This window comes from Manis pentadactyla, chromosome 2 (genome assembly GCF_030020395.1).
Source record: "Manis pentadactyla isolate mManPen7 chromosome 2, mManPen7.hap1, whole genome shotgun sequence".
NCBI classification, from domain to species: Eukaryota; Metazoa; Chordata; class Mammalia; order Pholidota; family Manidae; genus Manis; species Manis pentadactyla.
In genome coordinates this window covers 42,334,490-42,361,188 of record NC_080020.1, presented here as the reverse complement: position 1 = coordinate 42,361,188, position 26,699 = coordinate 42,334,490, and the positions used below count along the sequence as shown (strand labels likewise).

The window sequence follows — 26,699 nt, the reverse complement described above, 5'->3', positions numbered from 1 at the left end:
GGACAGAGCAGGAACACTTCCCTGGGGATATCTGGAAAGGGGGAGAGGATAATCCACACCTGTCAGCTACATACTCACACTTTCTGGTCTTGTTGCAGTAACAGAGCAGAAAGGTTACTCAGCTGAATGATTAATATTGCAAATTGCTTATTCTTCTCATCATACCTGAAATGAAAAGGGGCATAGGGAACACTTATTAGTAACACATTTCCCTCTCTCTGAGCCACAGACATGGCTGCTGGCTGCTCGGGGGACTGTGGGGAGCTACAGAGCACAGGCCTAGCGTGCTGCCATGCAGACATGGTTCCAGAGCTGACAGTCTGAATTTTTAAAAAGAAGCCAGAAGGTTGTGTGAAATTTCCTGATATTTAAATGTTGGCAGTTAATTCCTATTTTAAAAAATAGAATCTATCCTGTAACAGGAGAAAACAAATCTGGGCTGCAGCCCTTGGGGTCAACTGCAGTCCTGAAACCCCGATGGGATGGCAAGACAAAAGCCACGGCAAGTGTGACCACGGGGAACAAGAGGCAGGAGGTCCTGTCCTAGTCTGTCTGTCACTGCCCGGCTCAGTGAGATGGGGGAAATTACAAGGTCCTCAGAACCTCATTTTTCTCTTTTATAAAGTGGGGAGCTGGGAGGCAGGCTAAGAGTTGCCCCCCACAGAGGTCCTGCTGGTTCTGCCTTCCTCCCCGAGCAGCCAGGAAGGTAAATGCTGTTACGATGCTGCAGACAAGGGAGAGACCCCACACAGACCACTCCCCTCTGCTCTCACCCTTCCCCTCACTCACTTCAGGGCGATCTGAACCCGGGTTGCACCCACTGCTTCTGATTCATCACTGTCAAAAGCAGCAGCTTCTGAAGCACCCAGTCTGAAAGGCAATGTGGGAAAGAAAGAGGGTCAGGCTTCCTTGTGGTGACCTGGGGCCAAAGTCATTTTCCAGAAGCAGGGTTCTCTGGGAGGCTGTGGCTGGATCCTCCAAGAGGGAAGTTTGGGTCGGCTCGGCCTCCCTGTGGGCCTACCTTCCCACAGATGCCATTCCCTCTCTTGAAGGGGAGGTCCTTTCTCCAGTACCTGCTCTCCGGGCCGTACGCCTCCTGACAGCAATCACAGAACTAGAGCTCTCCCAAATTCGAGGTGCCCCCAGTGCCAGGAGGAGCTACACTGTCTGCATCTCTGGCACAGCCCCAGACAGGGCTGCCCGGCGGAAGCGGAGCTCACCCTTCCTTCCCGTGACATGCCTTCCATGCAGGCCCCTCCCACTCACCTGTGCGGCCCTGGGCTCTACCCATTCCCGAGTTCCAGACAGAGGGTGCCAGACTCAGGGACCCACCTCTGCACGGAAGCCTCATAGACACCACTGTCCCCGGCCACGGATTCATCTGACACAGCAGCTGAGACACAGGCCACTTTCAGGCCACACCCCTGGGCTGTATTCACAGCTGCAGGAAGAGGGGGAAAAAGGAGGGATGGCAAGGAGGGGTTTAGGAACCAGGATACTTACTGTCTTTGCAACACACACTTACTCTGTCCTTAGATGGTCCCGCCAAATTCCAACCCCTCTAACTTTATACCAAGGTCCTCCCTCACTTTTGGGTGAAGGAAAGGAGAGCATATGATTCTGTGTTTAGCATTCCAGACTCAGGAGTCAATGTGCCTGGGTTCAAATCTCAGCTCCACCACTTACTGCTTCATGACGCTAGGACATTGACTGAACTTCTTCAGGCCCCAGATTCCTCATCTGTAAAATGGGGGTACTAATACCTACCTTGTAGGGCTGTTGGGAGGACTCAATGCAGAGCCTGGAACAGGGAAAGTGCTCTACAAAATTCAGTACCACTATCCTTATTGCAACTGTCATTTCCATCACTATTCTGATGCCTTCAAGATCAATCTCTACACACCTGGGGCAAAATAACAGTCCCTGGACCCTAGGGAGGTAGAAGGGGAGGAAAAGGAAGGACTGGAGCCATGTCTCCCACTCGGCCTATCCCGTTCCACTCCTAACTCAGCTCACTGTCCCTGCCCTGGACGGAGGCCCTGGAATGCCTCTGACCCTGGGCTCAGACAGGGGCACTCAGCACACGCTGCTCATTCCTTCCTCCCAGGTGATGGCAGGCGACAGCGAGCCAGGCCCACTGCCAAGTTTACATCTACCAAGATGAACAGGATAGTTCCTGACCTCTGTGCTGTGAGGAAGGCCAGATTCAGGCCCTGCAACCTCACAGCCAGTACTTCTGAGCACCCACTGTGTGCCAGGCTTCGGGGCAGAGAAGAGACTGGGGCGGGGCAGGCTGGGGGAAAGGATGGTGACTGTGAGCCTGGAGCAGCCAAGCGGACGTCTGGGCGCGGCTTTCCCAGCCTGTGTCCCACACCTGCTGCGGCCGGCAGAGACCTCCCGCCTTCAGACCCACGCATCTCCACCCTCCACTGAACCACTTAAGGAGATTAATTTGTCTGCTGACTGAACAGCGGCACTAATCGCATAACCTGCTTAGCGTCTGAGCTCAGCCTGGTATCACTCACTGCAGACAAGGCTTCTGGAGATGCCATGAAGGAAACGCCATCCCGAGATATGTGCCATCTGTGGCCCACAGACCCCAAGGAGGTTGTGGTGGGCGGGGGGAGACGTCACTCCTGGCACCCGGCTGGGGTCCCAAAGTCCCTGACTTGGCTTATCACCGCCATTAATCAGGGAGCGTTGGGAACCCTTCCTGAGCATCGTTACAGGTTCCACCTGCACCCCCTCCTCTCCAGGGAACAATTTTCTGAAGTTTGCCACCTGCTGCAGTAGGAAGCCTGTTTTTATTTTTGTTTGAGAACACTCAGCAAGACTCCCTTCCTGATGAGAGAGCCCCAGGGATCTCTCTGCTCCTAAGGAAATGTCTGGCACTCATCCAGTAGTCTTTAATTAACCAGGAAATCTCGTCTTCCCCTTTGCTTCCACTGGCCCTTACACAGGAATGGCCAGCAGCCCTCCCACCCATTCCCAGAGCTTTAAGGCTGAAATGGGTCCCACTTCTCCCAGCTGGCCTCACAAGGAGCCGGAAGCAGGAACGCACTGCAGACAGAGCCAGCACAAGTCTTAGGGTGGGTTTGGAGGTGGTCCTGGTGCCATTCATGACTCTACTGCTTCCCACCCGTGACACTGATCTTGGACCAAGTCATTTAACCTGTTTCATCTGTAAGATGAGAAAAAAAATAGCACCCACCTCACAGAGTTGCTGTGAGGCTTAAATGAGTAAATATGTAGAGCAGTGTGCTTGTACACCTATACTTCATAAATCATAACAAGGAAAGCCCAGGAGCCCCATGTGAGCTTACTGGGCACCCTGCTCAGTCCTGACCTTCACACCAGATGGGCGTGGTGGGACCAGCAAGCACCAGGAAAGTCTCAGGACATTCCTTGCATCCTAAAAGGGATGACTATAAAGAGGTGGGGTTCTGGGGTCAAAAAAATACAAACAAAAAACGGATGCCAATCTCTGTTTCTCCATTCAATGGTTTGGACACCTAGGACAAGTGACATCATCTCACTGAGCCTCTGTTTCCTCATCTATGAAAAGGACATAACTGAAACAATCTATTTGACTGTATGAAGAGCACTGCCCATCTCAAAATACACCCCAATAAATATTAAACATTATAATGCATTATATGGTTGCTGCTAAAGAATTTTTCTCCTAATAAATCTTAGCTGTCATCATCATCATCTTCTGCTTTGAAGATTCCAATTATAATTTCAATCCATACCAGAATGTTCTTTCTGACCCCGGGCAGAATGGAAGTCAGACTATACCATGACCTCGCTCCAAATGGTCACCTGGGTGCCTATTGCAATTAGGATAAAATCCAAACTCCTGACTACAGCCATCCGAGCCCTACATGACCTGGAATCTGCCTGATTTTCTGGCCTTGTTGGTGACCCCTTCTCTCTGGCCTCTCTCATAGTCCCTTGCCTCTGGCCTCAGAGACTATGCTCTTGCTTTTCCCAAGGCTGGCTCCTCCTCACTGTTCAAGGTACCGTTCACTGCTCCTCAGTGTCCAAGCCAGCGTTTAAATGTAGCCTTCCTTTACAACCCAGTCTGAACTGGCAGCCCCACCCCAACCTGAAAGGCTCCATCCCATCCCCTGTTTAAGTTCCTTCTTAGTGATTCTTTTGGTCTAGTTGTAGTTATTGTCTGTGCCTTCATTTGCATGTATGCTTCATGGAACAGGGACGCTATTATCCCGTGACTAAGCTGGTGCCTGGCACACAGCACATTTGTTGAATGAATGAATGAATCCAGGCACACCCATTAGAAAATGACCTGGCATTTCGTTTCAGTAGGTACTTGATAAGTATTTGTGAAATCAATGAATTCATAATGGAAAAACCCTCAGCCCAGAACCTAGGACATAGTATATATATATATATAACAAATACTTACTGAATGAATACATAAATCGACATACCATGTAACAATCTGGCACACAGCAGCCAGTAAGCACTGACCATAATTATCACTGGGGTCAACGCTCAGGCCTGAGCACAGTTTCCACCTTCCTCCCTCCTTGTGGGGCCCACCCACCCTGGGAGGTGCTGCTCTCTACCTTGGCCCAGCTGTGTTCCTGGGTCTTCCAGGCGGTACCTCTCCCGGGTGCTGCTGCCAAGGCTCAGTTCACAAAGAGTGGCACTCAGTTCCGGGTCTTCAAACTCCAGAGGGCTCAGAAAGGCATCTCCAGGCAGGAGGGGGTCAGCAATGAGAGGAGAGCAGGGCGGGGATGGGGAGGAGAGGGAGGAGCGGGGGGACAGGGAGGTCAGGGACTTCGGGGTGCCGGACAGGGAGCGCAGGGCCTGCAGGCGGCTGCCCCCCTCCACTTTCTGGGTCTTGGCCACCTCATCTTCGTGGATGGTGGTGATGCACCCTGATGGTCGGAAGCCTGTGGCCCCCTCCAGGAGCATGAACTCCACCTTGCTCTGCAGTTCTGAGTCCAGTTGCTCAAAGGGGTCATAGTAGAGGTCGGTGAAGCTGGCTGAGGTGGAGGAGTCCAGGCTGGAAGCGGCCAGGGAGCCCCGGCTGGACGTGAGGGAGCCGGGGCTGCTGCCTGAGGACAGGGACTGCATGCTGCTCGAGAGGCTGGGGGCAGGGAGAGGAGAGAGGCTGAGGACACAGAGTGAAGCGGGCCTTGTGGAACTCCCCGCATGGCTCTGAAAAGCACCACGGGCACTCAGAATACATTATATTCTTGGGCGCTCTTGACAGTTTTGAGGGGAGACCTTGCACCCTGTTTCCCTAAGGAGGAAACTGATACCCCAGGAAGCTCACATAATCAGAAATTGGCAGAGCTGGGAAATGAACTCAAGTCAGCTGCCTTAAAAGTCCAATTTTTCCTCTAAGTCTCTGTTTCCCAAACCTCCACTGGATGCATTACATTTCATGTTCTTTTTCCCTATTCAAATCCAACCCAAAATAATATTTCTCAATATTTTTCTTCAAATCAACTCCCCATTTACAGTTTAATTCATTTATCTTAAAAGGGAACTTTATATCCTAAGTGTAATTTTTAAAAGTACCACTACAAATAGGAGGTGGCCATTAAAAGTATCAGATGAAAACAAAATGCTATTAAATTCCAATAATGCCCTGTTGCTGGCCAAGGCCCAGCCTGACACCTATTTAGCACCCAAAGGCGGCCTTCTCCTTGGTGTTATCAGAGGGACTGAGGGGGCTGCAGTCTGGAGAGGTGAGGGACCCTGCCTCCCCCGCCCCGCCCCAGTCACGCCAGGCTCAGGCCAAGTCCAGTGGACTAACCACCTGCCTGCCGTGCTGCTGAATGTCCATATTCAAGCCACAGAGGACACGTGAAGGGCAGAGCCTGGGCTGGGCCCTGCCAGGATGCCTGTATCCGGACACCCCCAGGGGAGCATTCACTGCCCCCTCTCACCTTTTCAGCTGGGAGTGCAGAGTGGCTACCTGCCGGGTGGCTTCCTCCAGTTCCCTCACCAGCTGGTTCCTCTTGCTGTTTAGCTTTAATCTGAAGGGAGAGAGGGAATGAGACGGGGACCCCCGAGGGATCCAGCCTCCATCTCCCTAAAAGAGGAACCACAGGCATGTACTCATACTCGTACAACTCCACAGACCCACAGAAACATACACCAGAAATTTCTGGAAGCACTTTACTATGATGATTGGTAAGATGCGGCCTCCACATATAATCCTATAGTAACAGCTATATTCATTCACTTACTACGCAGCAGGAGCTGTGCTAGGAAACCTATGACATTGCTTTCATTCGTTTGCACAATAATCCTGCAAGGTAATAATGATTTTTACCACTTTACATATATGAGTTGAAGGAACTGAGATTCTCAGAGTTAAATAATTTACTTAAAGCTAGAGAATTAGTGGTAGAATTAGGATCCTTCTCAATTTTTCCCTCCCTTCCTTTCCCCTCCCTTCTCTCCTTCCTTCCTTCTTCCTTCCTTCCTCCCTCCCATCCATCTATCCATAGATCCACACACCCACCAATATTTACTGAGTGCCTGCTTCAAACTAGACCTTGCTGTTGGCACTGGGGATAAAGTTGTGAGCAAAACAGAACTTGCTTCTGCTTTTATGAAGCTTACATTCCATGGGGGAGGTTGCAGGGAGGACAGATATTAAGAAAATGCTCAAATATCTAATTAACACATTGTAAGACAAGGTTCATGGAATGGTAGAAATGAGTAAGTTTTGACTGGCAGGCGAGCCACTCTGAGCAAGTAACCTGTGGCTGAGCCTGCTGGTGCTCACCCAACTTGTGCTCTCCACAGCTGGACCCGTTCCCAGCCTGCCTTGCAGCTGGGTGGGTGAGGCATGTGACCAGGTTCCAGCCAATAGGATGTGACAGAAGTGATGCTCATCAGGCTGAAGTAGTTAAGAAAAGTGGTAGTGTGTACTCTGCTATCCCTTGGATGACTCCTATGACCTAAAAGGGGAGGTGCCACAAGACAGGAAGAACCTGGGTCCCTGAGCGACCAACCACAGAAGGCTGCCTGTCAGCCAGGAATATACAACTGGATGCTAGGAGGCAAGAAATAAAACTATTGTGTCAAGCCACAGAGATTTAAGGGGGTTGTAGTAGTTTCCCTTGACTAGGAGAGTAATTAAGCTGATCAGAAGGAAGAACCAGGAGTTGGCCAGGAAAAGAACACCCCAAGCAAGGAGTTTCAGCAGTGACCTCTTTCATTTTAAGGTCACCATGGCTGCTGTGAAGCAAATGGGCAGGAAGCTGAAGACTAAAGGCAGAGAGGAGTTACAATGTCTGGGACAGTGTAATTCTGACGGCATGGACTGGGGTGACACTGGAGGAGACAGAGACAGGGGCATGGGCTGGAGAATGGGGGAGGCCAAGGAAGTAAATGTGGACCACTTCAACATGACTGTCATGAGCAACTGAATGGATTTTGGGATGGCTTTTGTTAAGACGGTAAGGTAGGAGGCAGACCAATCTGGGTAAAGAGAAGAGTTATCTCATGGATGTGCAGATATGAATGCTGGACAGGTGGCTGTTATAAAGGTGGGGAACCACCATCACAGGGATCACTGTGTGAGAGATTACTATCTGTTATAGGCTGAATTGTGTCCTTCGTCCTCCAATTCATACGTTGAAGTCTTAACAACTCAGTATCTCTGAATGTGACTGTATTTGCAAATCGGACCTTTAAAGAATGAAGGTAAAATGAGGTTGTCTGGGTGGGCCCGACTCCAGTATGACTGTTGTGCTTCAATAATAAGGGGAGATTAGGACACAGAAACATGCACAGAGAGAAGACCGTGTGAAGACATGGTAGATACCACTTGTAGATGGCCACCTACAAGCCCAGGAGAACAACCTTGCCAACATCTTGATCTTGGCCTTCTAGGCTCCACAACTGTGAGACAAGAAATTTCTGTTGCTTAAGTCACCCAGTTGTGGTACTTTGGTTGACAGCCCTACCAAATGAATGTGCTATCTGAGGGTAAAATACAGAGGGGGAACAAAAAATGGTGGCAGCCAGGACCGAGCTTGGAGGATTTACAGCATTCCAAGGTTGAATGGACTGGCAACAGTCAGCAAAGGAGCCAAAGAGAATGGGAACAGAGAGCCAGAGAGGACCTAGGGGTGTGTGATCATATGTCATTAAACCTAGGAGCAAAGACCTGCACCGATCATGTCTGATATCCGGTACTAAATCCTAATCCAGTAAAGATCTCCCTGGAGGCAAAACCTGTGTGTTTAGAATGAACCACTGGATACAGGCCCATGTCTCAGCCCCTAGCCTCCTTGGGTGGGCTCCAGGGAGTGTGTTGGCTCCTGGAACGGCTTCCTCTAACCCCACTTCAAGGTCTCTTGATCTGGCCATCCAGCAAGGCTGTGCCCATGCAAACTCATGGCCTGGGCTGCTCTCCAGGACCAGCTAGATTAGTAGTTCTCAGCGTGTGGCCCACAGACCTCCTCTGTGAGGAAGGGAGGAGAGCTGATGAAGTGCTCATTCCTGGGTCTTCCTTAGATCCACTGAATCAGAAAATTTGGGGGCAGGGCCCAGGAATCTGCATCTTTATTAAGTATCCCAGGGGATTTTTAGGCACACTAATATTAATAAGCTGCTGCACTGATTGGGGATTATAAGGCAGGGACTATGCCTTGCTCTCCCAGCACCCAGCAAGGTGCCCACAGCATGGACATGCTCAATAAATATTTTCTGAACAAATAGCTTTTTCCCAGCTGACATAGGCAAAGTTCATTTACTTTGCTGAAAGATGCTCAGTCTCCCCTGGACAGATGCATTCCACTGTTGGCCTCTTATCCCCTTTATGCCATCCTGATAAAGGGGGATTGACTGACCCATTGTTCCAGGGCACAGCCAACTCGGCCTGGGGACTGAAGAAGAAGAATTCATTTTTATGGAAAACCTAACCATGTCATCCTTCCATCTACACACCATCCCTCTAGCCCCACACCTAGACCTCACGCACAGGCCCTGCAATGAAGACCTGAGGTCACTCCAGACAAGGCTGTGGGGTGGTAGGGATGGGCAGGACCCGTTCCTGGGCAACTGGACTCACAAAATTACGGGAAGACGAACCGAGCCGTGGCCAGGGTGGCCTTGGCATGGTCTTGGCAGCTCAGTCCTTGGCATGGTTCTTCCAGAGTGCTGCCTGGGGCTGGTGGGGCAGGGAGCAGGCTGGTAGACAGAGCTCATAATGAACGAAACCCTTGGCTCTCAATGGGATGGATGGGAGTGTGCGATCTCCTGACCCTCCACAACAGCAAAGCCCTGAATGGCTGTGAGATCTGAACAGCTCAAGGAGAAGTTGGGGCTCACTGCTTCTACCTTCATTTTCCTCTTCTCTATAAGGAAAGCCACAGGCATGTTCTGGGAGTAAATGCAGGTCCTTACTGGAGCCCTGACAGGATGCTAAGGGGGTCGAGGGTATAACCACTGGCAGCAACACAAGGCACTGGGCTCAGCAGGCCATATGGCATCTGTGTGTGAGGCATGTGTTTGGGGGCCAAGAAGGCATCAAGCATGGAAGCAGGTAGGGAGTCCAGAAGGGGGAACCGGAATTCCCACAAGTTGTAGCTCAGCACCTGGGGTCCTGGTTAAAAATGTGAGAGCCTGGGCTGCATCTCAGGCCTGGAGAATTGGTCCCTGGGGTGGGGCCCGGAGGCTCTGCTCTACTGAGCACCCTGTGCTCCAGGCAGCACAGAGGTTCTCATGAGTGGTGGTGGGGGGGAAGGGGGGAAGCAGAGGCACGATGAGGGCTGCTGGGATGAATGGGACTCTGATTCATGAGTGGGGTCTGGGAGGCCCTATGCTGTGCCTATTGCTGTCCTTCTTAAAGACACCTTGAATGGAGAGGCTCTTGTGTGAAGGTGAGGGGCATAATAACTCCCACTTTGTGAGAGAGAGAAGAGAGAGCACAGAGAGAGGAGATTGGAGCATAAGAAACAGAGAGAATGAGGCCTAGAGAGACAACAGTCAGAGAGATGAACACAGGCAAACCTGGGGCCTGAAAGAAACAGCTGCAGACACAGACAGGGTGCTGGGTTGGCTCTGGCCTCTCTCTCCTACAGGAGGCTCACAGCCGTCAGCACTGCCACTTGCTGGAGATGGAGAAAGAACCAGTTTAGACACATGTGGTCTGTGCATGCTACATGGATGCTATCTGCCACCAAGTGGGCCTCTAGCACTTGTCATACCTGCTGGGCCCCTGTAAGCAACTCAGTTTGCAACCCCTATCTAAACCAGTGTTTTTCCAACTAGAAGTTGCAACCCATTAGCATGCGGTGAAATCAATTAAGTGAGTCATGACCAGTGTGAAAAGGAATGCAGTGTAAGAGAAAATATCAGAGGGCTATCACACATGGGAAGAGCATGCACTGTTTCGGGACACATTTGTATAATATGAGTTCTTGTCACAAAGTTGGCAATGACTGCTCTAAATCATACAGAGTTACATGACTTACCTTAGAAGATAATTTCTGAAAACCTGCACTAGAACAGGCTTTTTGGTACTGTGACTCCCTGTTTAAGTCCTGGGGAGCTGGTGTTCTGGATGGTGAATAATTTCTCCCAGTTTGCCAGTTTGAAAAGTTGTGAGCTCTCAATAGCGATAAGCTGAAAGCTTTTCCTTTAAGATCAGGAACAAGACAAGGATGCCCACTCTCCCCACTTTTATTCAACATAGTACTGGAGGTCCTAGCCACGGCAATCAGACAACACAAAGAAATAAAAGGCAGCCAGATTGGCAAGGAAGAAGTCAAACTGTCCCTGTTTGCAGATGACATGATACTGTACATAAAAAATCCTAAAGAATCCACTCCAAAACTACTAGATCTAATATCTGAATTCAGCAAAGTTGCAGGATACAAAATTAATACACAGAAACTGTTGCATTCCTGTACACTAATGATGAACTAGCAGATAGAGAAATCAGGAAACCAATTCCATTCACAATTGCATCAAAAAGAATAAAATACCTAGGAATAAACCTAACTAAGGAAGTGAAAGACTTATACTCTGAAAACTACAAGACACTCATGAGAGAAATTAAAGAAGAAACCAATAAATGGAAACACATCTCATGCTCATGGATAGGAAGAATTAATATTGTCAAAATGGCCATCCTTCCTAAAGCAATCTACAGATTCAATGCAATCCCTATCAAATTACCAACAGCATTCTCCAACGAACTAGAGCAAATAGTTCTAAAATTCATATGGAACCACAAAAGACTCCGAATAGCCAAAGCAATGCTGAGAAGGAAGAATAAAGCAGGGGGAATTATGTTGCCTGACTTCAAGCTCTACTACAAAGCCACAGTCATCAAGATAATTTGGTACTGGCACAAGAACGGACCCATAGACCAATGGAACAGATTAGAAAGCTCAGATATAAACCCAAGCATATATGGTCAATTAATATACAATAAAGGAGCCATGGACATACAATGGGGAAATGACAGCCTCTTCAACAACTGGTGTTGGCAAAACTGGACAGCTACATGTAAAACAATGAAACTGGATTATTGTTTAACCCCATACACAAAAGTAATCTCAAAATGGATCAAAGACTTTAATGTAAGTCATGAAACCATAAAACTCTTAGAAAAAACATAGACAAAAATCTCTTGGACATAAACATGAGCAACTTCTTCATGAACATATCTCCCTGGGCAAGGCAAACAAAAGCAAAAATAAACTAGTGGGACTATATCAAACTAAAAAGCTTCTGTACAGCAAAGGATACCACCAGTAGAATGAAAAGACATCCTACAGTATGGGAGAATATATTCATATATGACATATCCAATAAGGAGTTGACATCCAAATTATATAAAGAGCTCATGCACCTCAACAAACAAAAAGCAAATAAGTCAATTAAAAAATGGGCAGAGGAGCTGAACAGACACTTCTCCAAAGAAGAAATTCAGATGGCCAACAGGCACATGAAAAGACGCTCCACATTGCTAATCATCAGAGAAATGCAAATTAAAACCACAATGAGATATCACCTCACACCAGTTAGGATGGCCAACATCCAAAAGACAAACAGCAAATGTTGGAGAGAATGTGGAGAAAGGGGAACCCTCCTACACTGCTGGTGGGAATGTAAATTAGTTCAACCATTGTGGAAAGCAGTATGGAGGTTCCTCTAAAAACTAACAATAGAGATACCTTTTGACACAGTCATTCCACTCCTAGTTATTTACTCTAAGAATGCAGGAGCCCAGTTTGAAAAAGACATATGCACCCCTATGTTTATCGCAGCACTATTTACAATAGCCAAGATATGGAAGCAACCTAAGTGTCCATCAGTAGACGAATGGATAAAGAAGATGTGGTACATACACACAATGGAATATTATTCAGCCATAAGAAGAAAACAAATCCTACCATTTGCAACAACCTGGATGGAGCTAGAGGGTATTATGCTCAGTGAAACAAGCCAGGTGGAGAAAGACAAGTATTAAATTATTTCCCTCATCTCTGGAGTATAAGAACAAAGAAAAAACTAAAGGAAAAAAACAGCAGCAGACTCACAGATTCCAAGAATGGACTAACAGTTACCAAAGGGAAAGGGACTGGGGAGGATGGGTGGGAAGGGAGGGATAAGGGGGAAAAAGGGGCATTACGATCAGCATGCATAATGTACCGGAGGGGACACAGGAAAGGCAATGTGACACAGAAAAGACAAGTAATGACTCTACAGCATCTTACTACGCTGATGCACAGTGACTGTAATGGGGTTTGTGGTGGGGACTTGATAATAGGGGGAGTCTAGTAACCATAATGTTGTTCAAGTAATTGTACATTAACGATAACAAAAAAAAAGTTCATAGTTCCTGTTACCCCTAAAGGTTTCTCTTGCTTAAAACATATGAGGAGAAAAGGCAAAATCAATACTATGTTTTGCTAAGCTGCTGCTTTATCTAATAAATATTTGCTGAATGCTTACTACATACCAGATGCTAGTTGCCCTTGGGAATTAACTAGATTTTCTCAAGAGAGGGCATAATCCCCAATTAAACATACATCCAAAATGCATGCTCCTGGATTCAAATACTCATTATTGTTAAAATGTCGATTCTCCCCGATTTTATTTTTAGAGTCAACAAAATCCCAAACACAGAAACTTTTTTGCCGACACAAACATGCTGAATCTAAAATGTATATGGAAAAGCAAAGGCACTAGTCAACAATTATGGAGGACAAAGTTGGAGGACATGTGACCCAGTTGCAAGACTTACTCTAAGATGACGATAATCATGAGAATGCAATACCAGTGGGACAGAGACACAGACCAACCGGACACAAAGGAGAACCAGGAAACAGAATTACACAAATAAAAACACCTGACTTTTGACAAAGTACAAAGGGAAATCAATGAGAAAAGATAATGTTTCAGAAAATGGCATCTTTAGCAGCAGGATATTCTATGTAGAAAACATTAGACTTAAATACATATATTATACTTCATACTAACATCACCTCAAAATGGTTTTTAGATCTACGTGTAAAAATATAAAACCAAAATCTGAAGAGCAAAGAGAAGATTCATATGGCAGTGGGTCTCGTGATGCTGGTCTGTTAGATATGACATCAAAAGCATGATCATAAAAAAAAAAAAAAAAAAGAAAGAAAAGTTGTGAGTTCTCTAAACTGAGGGCTCTCAGGGTGGAGCCCAGTGCCCCAGGCTGTCCCCCTCACCCTTCCCGCTGCTGGAGGATGGAGGCTAGACCCGCAGGGAGGGTACAGTCCCATGCAGCCTCCCAGCCCCAGCCCAGCCCCACCTTTCTGTCAGTGCCTTGCTCTGGGTGTCCCGTGCTGCCTGCAGATCCTTCTCCAGCCGCTTCCGGGCCTTCTCCAGCTGCTCCACCTCCCCCTGGGTCCACTTCCGGGGGCTGATGAAGCGCATCTCCTTTAGCAGCTCCTCCTTCTCATTGATGAGGATCAGCCGGTCCCTCTCTGAGTCTAGCACTCCAGGCCAGGCCTCACTGTCGAGCTTGGCCAGCTGAATCTTCAGGTTGGCGATCCTGCAGGTCAAGAAGGCGAACATGACTGGCATGCCAGTGGCACTGCAGGAACAGGGTGACAGTTTCCAAGGTGGTGAGGAATGAGGAGCCATGACATCTGAACAATCTCTGACAGTCACTCTCTTCCTTTAGACTGGTGTGTTGTCTCAAAGAACATATTTTTATCTACTGAACATGTGCTCACCATGTGCCACCAACGAGTAGGCTCTGCAGGGATGGGGTAGAGACATAAACAAGGCAATATCCTTGCCCTAAGGGACACTAACCCTGCAGGAGAGAAAGCTGGTTTCATCACCAGGCAGGAGCCTCTGACCCCAGCTAAGTGACCTCAGGCACCTCTCTGAAGAGTAAAAAAAGTTCCTTCGTCCTGGGGTTGTGATTGAAAGTTTATAACATAATCCATAAACTCTCATAAAGCACAGTATCTGACATACAGTAGGCGCTCAGTGAATGTTTCTACCGCTACTGTTATTACCTGGTTTGACCACTTACTAGGTGTACAACATCATGCCTGAGCCTAATGTAAACTTCCTGAGCCCTGTTGATAAGAAAACGATTATCTGTCCACCCAAGTTGTGAAAATGAGCAATAATGTATCCAGAGTGTCTGGCCATAACCAGTGCTCAATCGGTGGCAGTCACGGGGCCACGATGATGGCGGCAAATTCTACAACTGCTAACCACTCACTCCCAGTCCAGACAGCAGTGGTGACACAGCATGAACTATGGATTTGGGGTCAGTGGCCTTGAGCCAGTCTTGGCTTTGAGCTTCTTGACAGAAGGCATCATTTCTTAAGAAATCATTGTGGTATCCCAAGCTTCTAGCACAGTGCTTGGTACACTGCAGGCACCCACTAAATGTTAAAAGAAGTTGACAGCCCTATCCTTTTACATCTTTGAAACCCAGGATCCTCATCTGTAATGTTGGTGCCTCAGGGTGGGTTACAAGGACCATTAGTTCCTTGTACATTGTCAAGTGCTGCACAGACATTATGTGTGATCACCTTTGCACCAAATAACATTCATGGTATAATTAAGATCATTGCTGTGAATATCTAAAAACAATCATAATGTGATCCTTTAGGATTTAGCATCTGTGAAGTCTTTCACCTGTCACATCCTAGCCTCACCTCTTTCCCTCCCTAAAGGGTGGCTAAGACCTGGCAGTTAACCCTGTTGGCTAGATGTCTGGAGAGAATATGGATCATCTAAGACTGTAAGTCATAAACATGGCCAAAAGTTCCTGAGAGCCCAGGCCTCTGGACTCCCAGTTTGATCTTATCTGCAGACAACATGGCCCACCTCTTATTCAATCAAAACACTACTGGAGATAAGATCTCCATGCTGTGTAGTGAAAATTCTGTATAGAAAGACACATCTAGGTTTGCCCATTCCCCAGCCAAGTGTCTCAGAAGTATTTTAGAGTTAATTAATTAAAGTTCCATAGTCACATACACAGCAATCTATCAAAATCGGCTTTGGGTAACTTTGTATCTTCAGCCACTTTGAGGATAGAATGGTATGGGCAGGGCTTGGGGGCAGGAGCTATAATACAAGTAGGACACTGAAGGGTGATTGATGCTTTCTTGGATGTGCTTTCTAATGGCACTGGTCCTGTGTGAGTGCTGCTTAAACCTCAGGCCATATGTCCTTTGGAGAATCTGATGAAAACTATGAGGCTCTGCAGAAATGTGCATGTGCCAAAGTCTGGCACACAATGATCGGGCCTTGCTTTACAGCCTCCTCTCTTCCCTCCTTCAAGCCGGCAGCCTTTGCTTTCCCTTCACCAGGCAGCTCTGTCCTTTACATTTAAACTACCTTTGCATGAAGGGGGAGGCAGGAAGCTGGACAAAGGCTGGTGAGACCGGAAGTTCTGTGATGAGAAGTTTAACTGCTCAACCCCAGAGTGAAGATTTCAACCTGTTAGTGTCCCCAGAACTGATCATCTAAGAAAGACATTATGGCAGGCTGGAATAGGTCCAGGGTTCAGAGGTGTCCTCTTCAGAGGGGACAAGAAATGTCTGTCCAAATTTAGAAGTCCTGCTGTTTTGCTGGACCTCTAGGGGGAGCTCAAATAGTACACAGGACAGTACTTCTTTTTTTCCTACCTGACCAGTATTCAGTTTCTCCTTTTGTTAACAATGTTGCAAGTTTTATTTGGGAAAGCACTCCACCCAAATTTTCAAGTCACTTGGTTACCACAAACCTGACCTCAATCCCCTTCCCAGAGTTGGGCACCTCACCCATGACTGAACCTTCAGACAATTCTAATTCCTCTTACTCTGCAATAACGATTGGTTCACTCAGAAAAGCCAGTGAGTCTCAAACCTGAAACTTGTTAAAACTGTTGGAAAGGTAGGTCCTCTTTCTGCTGAGATTGCTAACTTGGTAGTATGTGAGCCTAGAATTGCTGGGGATCATCTTTCTACTTTGACAGGAACGTCGCACAAAGGCAAGCAGGGTAGAGAAAAGGAGAGAAACTGAGTCTATGCAGCATTATTCGAATCCCTGGATCCAGCTGTGCCTGAAGCTAACTACCCCAGGACTTTGGATTCAATAAGCTTACAGATCCCTTTTTTGCTTCTTTTAGTTTCTAGAGCATTTCTGTCACTGCTGCAAAGGGTTCTGCTGCTCACACAGAGTTGGCAGAGAGGTACTTTTATACTCTACCTGGCCTGGCTTAGAATGTCCATGGGCCAGGGAATATAGCCTAAGGAGGAATAGATGCAATATATTCCATTCACTGTCCTACCCTGTGAGTTCTTCCTCAGTAAGGCTGGCTCAGGGTATAGGAAAATCAGACACTTGGAGTCAGATCATCCAGGATTCAAATTCTGACTACCACCTTGAATAGTCATAAAGCATCATAGATCTTACCCTCTTTTTCTCTAACATGGAGATAATAAGATACAAGCTATGCTTTAAAAGATTGCTTTTAAAATTAAATGAGATGATGCACATACAAACGTTTTAGTACAATGCCTGGCCCGTAACAGATGCTCTAAAAAATGTCAGCTCTCATTATCACTTTAATTTTATTTGTGGCAGTGGATTCCAACTGCTTAGGATTCTGTGACGCCATAGCACATCTAAAGTCACTGGGGTCTACATGGTTCAAAAGCATAGCTTGCTCCCAAGTGGGCAGGAGACACTGAAGTAGGTGGTATCCATAGTCTTTTAGCCTGTTGCTAAAACCCCAGTTGTGCTCCTTCAAACCAACTACTTACAGGCTCATTAGAAAACTGTGCTTATAGAAATTCAGAAAACAAGCAGGAAGGTAACTACGCTTTGAGGTTTAACAGCTCTGGGTTCAAAGCATAGTTCTACTCTTTATCTAGCTAAGTGTTCTTGGGTCAGTCATTTCCTCTCTGAGTATCATATTCATATAAAAATATGAAGTTATAGCACATATCTTCATAACCCTTGTTGAGTATTAAACAAGAGGAAGCATATAAATAGCCAGGCATAGAGTGACACTCTACAATAGCATATGCAGTATTATGGTTGGAATGATCCAGCCTCTAAGTACCTTCTCTTAGCCTCTTCATAGCGAAGGCGCAATCTGACCTTCTCTGCCAACTGATTGTTGCTGCCAGTGCCAAACTGGAAGAAAGAACAAAGTACAGAATTATGTGGCTATTGTGGCCGAGGTTGAGTTAATTTTCAAGGGCTCATGAGAGACTTGACAGCTCATGTGGGAAGTAGCTAAGAATAGCCCCCAGTTATTGAACTGGCTGCGCTGATCGCAAGGAAGCGAGTTAGGCAAAAACACTCTCCTTCCTTCAATCCAGGGGAGGAGCCCCAAACTCAGAAATCTATCTCTTCTAGAAGAGAAGCCGAGGGACCCCAGAATATCATCTAGCAGTCCCAAATGGTTTGGGGGCCATTCAAGCATGGAGGGCGGTTGGTCAAGAGGAAACAAGGACAGTCAATATATATAAAAAAGCCACCCTGGGGGTGCTGGGGAGGGGGTCAATTGAAAACCCAGAGAGGCTGCAGACAGGAGAGAAAAACTGAGTGAGCAAGGAGAAGGTCCTAGAACTTGGAAGGAGGCCCACAGGTGGCTTGTAGCTGGACACATGAGTGGTGTGGAGGAGGAGGGGACAGCCCTGTTTGCCATGCCAGCCTGTCAAAGAGTGGCAAGAAAATATCAGGCTCATCCAATCAGACACGGCATACCTTCTCTTCACAAGTGGGAACACAGCTATAGAAACCAGACAGGAATAGCACTTGGCCATGGAGGTTGGGAGGTAGGTTGGTTCAGTGTCACCTGGTATAGGAAACAAAAGTTCTCCAAAAGTTCCAGGTTGCCGTGGGTAAGTCCTGCTCTGGTGCCTTCATGAGCTACATCTGGATAGCACTTGCACTATTTATCACTAAGACCAGACTGAGCTTTTGAACAGGGAGTCAAGTAGCTGTCTGAATGCTGCATGCAGTGTTTTAGGCCAAACAGAAGGGAATATCCTCTGCTTTCTAGCTCGTGCAAAAAAAACAGAATGGCACTCCAAATTAGAATAAAGGAAGCCAGGAAAAGACACTTGGTCCTTCAAACATGCTTTCTGTGCAGCATCTAGAGGCACAAGCAGGTGGCCTGGCAACGCTCAGGAGTCAGTGCTGGCTTCTCCTCATCTCATGTCATCCTAGGGTGTGTAAGGGAACAGAGCTCCAGAAGACTGAGGGAGCAGCCAGGCCCACAGAGGAACCAGTGCCTCAGGTGAGGAACAAGACGGTGGCTGCCCACTAGACCAGCCTCCTGGGCACTGTCTCCTGGAAGGCCCCCAGCAGCACGCACTGCCTACTCACACTTCCTGAGATGTCTGTCTGGGAGCTCACATCCAGGTACTGCTTTGGCAGTGGGAAACTCGAACTCTCCAAAGAGCTGCTGCTGGACCACAGGTCAGAGTGGGACCCTCTGTCAGTGCGGAAGCCGTCTTTCAGCATGGCCAGGCTCTGAAGAGGGGAGGCAGGGTTAGCAACACACCTTCCTGGGAGGGAGCTCTCTGCATGTCACACTCCACCTAGTTTCCTGTTCACTTTTTGTAATTTGTAGAAACCTATGCTCCCGCCAGACATTCTACTTATCTTCTAAAGAGCTAGCAGCAGGTGGGTACAAAGCACTGTGCTGGATGCTTTACACAGCAGAGACTGGTATGGACATGGGCTTTGGAGCCATACTGTCTGAGTTAGAATCCCTGCTCTACCACTTCCTAGCTGTGTGATCTGAGCTCGTGGAGTAACCTCTCTGTGCCTGTTTCCTCTCCTGTACAATAGAAATAATTATAGGTCGATCTCACAGGGCTATCACCCTGACTTAATGAGATGACTAGTGTAAAGCCAGCCAGTATTCAACAATGATCTGCTTTACCATGATCTCATTTAATCCTGTCATCAGTCCTGTGAGGAATGACCTGGGATTATCCCCACTTTATTGATGAGAGTTGTTACAAGCAGAAGCTGGCTATTGGCAGGGCCAAGATTTGGTCCTGGTCTCTCTGACTGAAAACTCAGTGCTCCTGACTGCTAACTACAACAAAAACACACCTCACTTTCCACTAGTACCTCATCTGAATGTTTTCACCAGGCTACTATGGACAGGGACTTTGAGATTATTCTGTTTGACATAGCAGAGCTCCCTGCACTAAGTCATTTACAACATTTGAGCCTGACTCCTAATCTGCTGAAGGAAACAAAAATACAATATCTGGGAGGTCAGCGTAGTTCCTGTGAGGGTGGTGGGATGTACAGGGATTAAGGGAATGGGCTTCTGAGTCAGGTATTCGTGGGTTTGAATCCCAGCTCTACCACTCCCTCTCTGAGCTGTATAGTCATTATCTGTATGATGGGGATAAACTAGGACTGATGTGAGGGACAAGTGAGGCACGATACAGTCAAGGTGCTTGGCACAACTGCCCGGTACACTGAATCTTACCTATTACCATTTGTTCAGTTCCTAGCATACAGTCAAAACACTGTTGTAAGCAATGAAATGCTTATAAAAAGATGCTGCATTGTGATGGTGGAATGTCAAAACCACCTCCCTCCACTTGGTTCTTTGAAAAGTAAGTCAGGTGGCTAGTGGCAAGGACATGGCCCTGGACTAGACCATGGCTCCTGTTCTGCCATTTACACTGTATGACCTTGGGCAAGTCATGTAATGCTCCTGAACCTCCATTTCCTCCTCTATAAATGAGGCTGAAAGCCCAAGAAAACTAGATGAGGACTCGGTGATTGTGTAGCATGTGGAGATGGCCCACAGGTCCTGGCAAGAAAGGTGCTCAGAAGAAATTGAGATGGGTCCCATGTAACCGGGAGCTCTCATACCTTAATGAGATCTTGCTTTTCCTTTTCTCCACAGGTGATGGCCTTTTTGATCGCTTTTGTTTCTCTCAAGACAGCCTGAGCTTCGTCCAGTTTGTAACTACCCTGAGCATCAGACATTTTCTTATCGATTCTAGGAGACAATCAGTGGGAAAGGTGAGACAGAGACCAGGCAAGGGATGCAGTTCCCCAGGGGAAAAGCACAGACCAACAGTCTTCAGACCCCACGAGAAGGGTCCTCTTGGTTCAGCACACCTTGCCTCCCCAGCTCCTGACTATGCGAGAAGGCACAGAAGGTCCCTGTTGAACTGCGGTATCCCCTGGTGTGGGGCTGCAGAACACCACCACTGCTGAAGTCGAGAGTCCACTAAGCATCAGCTCTCACAGGAAGCTTTCCCTGATGCCCCCACTGGGTCCTGTAGGCTGGGCTAGGCGTTCCCATAACACATTGCACATAGCTGCGACACTGTACCCACCATGCTGCATCATGACTAACAGTTTATGTGGCAGTATCCTTGACTTGTCTCTGACAGGCTTGGGGACGGAGCAGGCTACACACGTGTGAGTGGTTTCAGTATCTGGCACTAGAACAGTCCTTTACACTTGGTGTTTGCAGCTGGATCATTCTCTGTAGTGGGAGGTCATCCTGCGCTCTGCACAACGTGTAGTAATACCCCTGGCTTATGCCCACTAGATGCCAGTAGCACCCTGACCCTGAGGTATGATGACCCAAAATGTCCCCATCCTTTGCCTAATGTCCTTGGGGGAAGAAGCAAAATCACGCCTGAATGGACACAATGAAGGAAATGTTTAGGATGAAATACTCAGCCATACTACTTAGTAGTGTGACCTTGAGCATGGCCTTCAAAAACACCTGGACATCATCTGCCCAGCCTATGTTCATGGAGCTATTAGGAATGTCAAATGGGATGAAGAATGGAAAATCAGGCGGCACACTAGGAAGTACTGGACACATGTAAGGGATTTAATTACTTCTACCCTGAAGAGCTTATCTACATCCTACATACATGTTCATTTTGATGAGGGGAAAGAGTAAAAAACACGTTAAGGGTCATGATGTGGCTTCCTGAAGATGAGACCAAACTAGAGACAGTATGGATGCCAGCCCTCCGGACAAGGAAGGCTGTGGAGCAGCAGAGGTCTGGGGAGCAGAGATGAGTTTTCCTGCCTCACACTTTAACCAAGGCTAGGCCGGAGGTTTCAGTCCCCCACGGAGGAAAGGAAGTTTTACAGTCTGAGGAAACACCACAAACCCATTATTTCAGGATGAGAAACTGCTCACGGGCATTTCTCTCTGGTTTCCTGCTAGAGACCAAACTGTCCTGGGCTAAAAATAACCTGAGTGGGGAATCGCTGATGGGGAGCGGGTTTTTGCCTTGGTCTCAGCGTCTGTGCCTCTGAGCAGCAGAGAGCGGGAATGAACTTGGGCTCAGCACGGCCCTCCCCCTTCCCTTCCGTTATTTCAGCCTCCATGGAGAGAAAACAAAGCCCCATTTATGCCTCCCCGCTAAAAATAGCCTGTCTATTCCTTTCGAGGACTGAAGCCTGGGCAAGCCTGCCAGGTCCGCTAAGACTGGTCTCAGATTTAGTTTGAAAAATTAGTCTAAAGGGAGCTTCCCCCAGCAGAGGCCTGCCCGCGATGCGCTGTGGAAAGGGTTCTCCAAGTGAGTCCAGGACCAGAGGTGGCTCTGCCCCAAAGTGGGGGATGTGCAGGGCACATCAAGCGAATACTATTCGCTTGAGCATGTGTGGGGGCTGGGGGCTCTGGGGAAGGGACTGTGCCCAGCTGTCCTCTGCCAACAGGGTGAGGATGGCTTTGAATCCTCAGCAGGATGAGACAGAAGCGGTCTGTCTGCTGGGCTTCTGGCTCCTCAGACAGCCTCTACCTGATTTCTCTCAGGAGCCTTAGCAACCCAGGCTCTGGAATTTGGCTCCAGAGAGCAGGTCCAAGGGGGAACACTCCTGAGATTGGGGCGAGGGGAACAAAGGGTCACCATTATGTACTCAGTGAATGAGTCTTTCTCTGCCTTTTTTTTTTTTTTTAAGGGAAAGAAAAGTTGTGTGGTTGCCGGGGAGGAGAGGGTGTGTAGGGGATGTATGTGTTTTAGGATTTCCAAATTACACAGCTGTCCTTTCTCTGGGCCCTTCGGAGACTCGTAGCCACAGGATGGCCACGGAGAAGCAGGGCAAAGGCTCCGCCAGCTGCCAGCTCCTCCTGGTCTTGTCCAGACACCTCTCACCTGGGCAGGGCGGCTCTGGGGATGAGCAGGGGGAATCCCACCCTGCCCTCCTCCCCCAGGGATGCTACGCCAAGGCTCAGCTCTTCCCTGTTTATTAGGGCTCGATGCAGCTGGCAGACCCAAAGGCCAAGCTTTCATCTGGACTTTTCAGTCTCCTCTAAGGGGTAGCCTTCAATCCTCACCAACCTTTTCTCTTTTTAAAACTGAGGTTGCCAGCCACAAACCAGGCAAATGGAAGAATTTCACTTCCCCTTATGTTCTGCAAAGAGGAGGCAGAAGTGGCTGTATCATCCCGGACTAGACTCGGGAAAGGATCCCAGGGGAGACGGGAAGAGGCCTCATGTTTTCGGGGTATGAGGGGGAAGTTACCTGGGATGAAGCCCAGAAGGGAGATACTAGAACATGAGCTTCAAAATCCCAGTCCTGGTTGTAATCCAGCTCTGATGCTTACTCAGTGGGTGGCCTTGGGGGAATTTTCAACTTTGTCACTGCCCTCATCGATACAGTGGAGCAGAACAAAACTTCCTTTAAGGGAGTAAAGACACTGAATGGGGTGGCTGGTATACGGCGCTTACCCAGCACAGCCTCCAGCCCAGGGCGAACGGAGAGCTCATCTGGATCCTTCCCGACTCAACAGGCAGCTAACTAGAGGCCACCCCCACACACACACTCACTGGCCTCTTCCTATGTGCTAGGCACTGCCACACACTTCAATTCAGTCTCTATAATAACTTATTTTTCAGATAAAGAAACTTAAGCTCAAGGGGATTAAGTCACTTTTCCAAGGTCCTGGAACTGGGATTTAAACCCACCCAGGTCATCTGCCTTTTGTGCTACATTCCTGACCTTCTGTGCCAAGGTGTGCATTACAGCAGATGCCTTCCTCCACACTGAACACGAAGCGGGCGTCCGGCTGAGGAGCATGGGTGGTCAGAGCTGCAACGGAGTCTTATCTAGGCCTGATATCAAACATCGGTGGGGGGGGTGGGGGAAAAGAGGCTTGTCTTTGGGGTTTAAGCATCAGCTTACCAAACGACAAGAGTTTTCAATGCTGCTACAGCTTGACAAAGTAGTAAAACAGGTTTGTGGTGGCTCAGAGAATAATGGGAAGTGTTCTAACCAGAAGCTCCTGAGGACTGCAGGAAGGGGGCGGGGAGAGGGCCCCTGAGGTAGACAGTGACTACGTGGGAGTGAGTAGCCCTTAAACTATGTGCTCAGGAGCTGCTCCACTGCAGAGGGATGGACTGGTGTGGCTATCTGCTTTATAGGTCAAGAATGGGTATTTTCTAAGCTCACAGTACTGCCTTCAACTGTCCTTGGCACTACCGAAGATCGCCAAGAAGCACAAAACATGGTCCCTTGTCTTACTGAGATTAGGATCTGATTTGAGAGACAAAATTGATATACATATGTATCTATATATCTAAATGCACCTACATATATAGAAATATAAAGCGTATTTTTATAAAACCATATTTATATCACACAATTTATAGTAATTTATAATACAAAAATGCATTGTACACAATAACACAGAGTTGTCCTTTCTGACACTTGTGTTGTGGGGGACTCGCAGTGGCTCGCCTCACACACTGGGGGCTTGGGGGATGGGAAGATGTAAAAACCAAATGGCCCTTCCACGGGCGGCCACAGTCCCCTTGGTTCACAGGGCTTAGAGACAGACATCCGAAGGCGTGGGGCTGCGGCCACAGAGAGGTGGGGGTGCACGTGAGGCTCAGAGGATGAGGAAAAGGTAAGGTCAGGGAGAGAGAGAAACCAAGCGACTGCAGAGGCTGCTGTCTGCACAGACATGGCCTACCTGGGAATCTGACTGAGATGGCCCTCAGAGCAGAGAGACTGACTAGATGTCCGCCCTGGAGCTTCCAGGAGCTGCCAGACACCATCGTGACGACCACCTCTGGGCCCATCAGATATTCTGAATGCGACTCAATGGATTACGTACGTCTTGGTTATGCACGTGGTTAATTATAATATGCCAACACGGGGCACTTAACACGTGGCTTTAGTTTCCTCATCCATTTTACAAAATGGAATTAGCTAAAAGAACATCCTTACAGTGTTGCAATGGGGTCACCCATGCAGAAACACTGCAAGTGCTTCCCAGCACAGAGTAACTACTCACAAATCTAGCTAGAATGATCATGATAATGACAATGAACACTTCTGCTCTAAAGAAACGACAGAGCTGTACCTTGCTTGGCTGCAAGTCAGTTTCTAAAACCGAAAATTACACTCGTTCCAAGTCATCCTGGAAACTCCTTAAGTTGCCTGTAAAGTCCAGTGAGTACGGCACCACACACATGCTCCTCCAGCAATCTGTCTGCCGTGGGAGACACACCCTTCTTCCTCGGTGGGGCACTCTAACCAAGTTGCTGCTCGCTTTTGGGCCATGGAAAAGAAGTTTGTTTTGTCTCTGTGCAAATCACATCCTACTGGGTCTACTAGAGGGGATGAGACAGACGCACAGAAATGCTCAGTACTTGTTTCTATGACTGGCTGGTAAAATGCAAATGAAAGGAACAAATTTTAATGGCTTCAGGAATTCAGAGGATGTGAACTCTGTGGTCTGAAATGATTCCTTTCCTTTCTAAATCTCAGCTGTGGGTAATGTTATCTTCAGTAAAGGTCAGAGGAATAGAACTGGGAACGAATGAAGGGAGCCTCATTTCAAGAAGGGAGGAAAGGAGCTGAAGGACAGAGAGACAGAGAGGGCAGGAGGGGAGCACGGGTCAGGGGCAATCTCCATGCTCCCCACAGCAGGCTGGACTTACTTCTTCAGGGTCTGGAAGCCATGCTCTTTGAACTGAAGCTCCTGCTGGAGGTGAACCATCTCTCTCTTTAGCTTGTTGACCTGGATGGCAGAAGACCACACACAGGGCTAGGTCAGAGGTTGACACCGAGCCTTCGGCAGCCTTCTCCCAGAAAGGGAACCCAGAGCCCCCACGGCCCCTGCAAAATGACTCAGATCAACATCCCTTGGTCACTGGTCACAACACCCTCCTCTCACTGATGCTGCCTTGGTTCTGCAGCTGCACATCAGTTGGCACCCAGCCTGGCTGGCTTGCAGGTCATTCCTCGCCAGCCTTCACTCCAGGGAAACAAAGTGCACAGGAATTGGCTGACCTGGGATAGAGCTTGGCGCTCCCTGCACCAACCAGGACCTCTCTCAAGCATCTTGCCATTCTGAGCCTTTCCTGTTCTGACAAGTGAGGATAATGGCAGGTCCAGGGCTGTGCACTACTTAAAGCAGGTAATGGGTATGGGAGTGCTGTGCATGGAGGTGAGAGGCAGTATAGTGACTTTAGAGGCAAGACATGGCCTGGGAGCCAGATCAGCCTGCAGAAATGCTTTGTTTGGCTTGCCGTGTTATTAAATTTAAAAAAATTAGTTGCTAATAATTAAATACTGAGATTTTGTATAATAAACCTAGGTATATAATTATCTTCTAAAAATACTTGAAGATCTGCCAGCACCAAGCCCACATTCCAGCATGGCCCCAATGGGGGTAGGGCTGACATTTAACTACCCCTTTAGTCAGGGCACACCCCTCTAGGTCACACAGCCCCCACCGCTCCCTACTGCCTCACTCTCAGTTCACTTCCCCCTTTTATATTTTCTTGCAGGCATCTGAATTTATAGAACCTACTTAAATTTAACTAAACCAGTGCTTGAAATACTGATTTTACCTTGAGCAACTCAACTACTGTGCCTCAGTTTCCACATCAATGATGTGGGAATAATATCTATCTCCTAAGGTAATCATGAAGTAATTAAATATGATGATGCAAAGTCAGCAGTGGCTAGGAAGACAGTATATGACATTAAGAACTTTGGAGTAAGCTTTGAGTCTCTTGCGACCTTGGGCAAGTTATTTACCTCCCCTAAGCCACTGTTTGCTCATGTTTAAGGTGCAGATATTGACAGGAGCTCCTTCAAGGGGCTGTTGAAAGGACATAGCACTCATAAAGCATTTAGCACTGTACCTGGCATATAGTGATTGCTTATGAAATGATAACTGTTATTACCATTGCTATTACTATGATGACTACTACTATT

At 47.9% G+C, this 26,699-nt stretch overlaps 1 protein-coding gene across 1 annotated transcript in view; it reads right to left on the bottom strand.

The window, feature by feature from the left end:
• Positions 1–26,699, bottom strand: part of WWC1 (WW and C2 domain containing 1) — a 148,211-nt gene that overhangs the window by 30,318 nt on the left and 91,194 nt on the right. Inside the window, exons 5-14 of the mRNA XM_036884839.2 lie at positions 25,415–25,494; positions 20,365–20,494; positions 18,847–18,993; positions 17,573–17,646; positions 13,802–14,044; positions 5,928–6,017; positions 4,593–5,119; positions 1,333–1,441; positions 790–870; positions 79–165 (exon numbers count right to left, since the gene is read on the bottom strand). Coding sequence (XP_036740734.2) covers positions 79–165; positions 790–870; positions 1,333–1,441; positions 4,593–5,119; positions 5,928–6,017; positions 13,802–14,044; positions 17,573–17,646; positions 18,847–18,993; positions 20,365–20,494; positions 25,415–25,494 — 1,568 coding nt within the window. The remainder of the gene's footprint in view (positions 1–78; positions 166–789; positions 871–1,332; positions 1,442–4,592; positions 5,120–5,927; positions 6,018–13,801; positions 14,045–17,572; positions 17,647–18,846; positions 18,994–20,364; positions 20,495–25,414; positions 25,495–26,699) is intronic.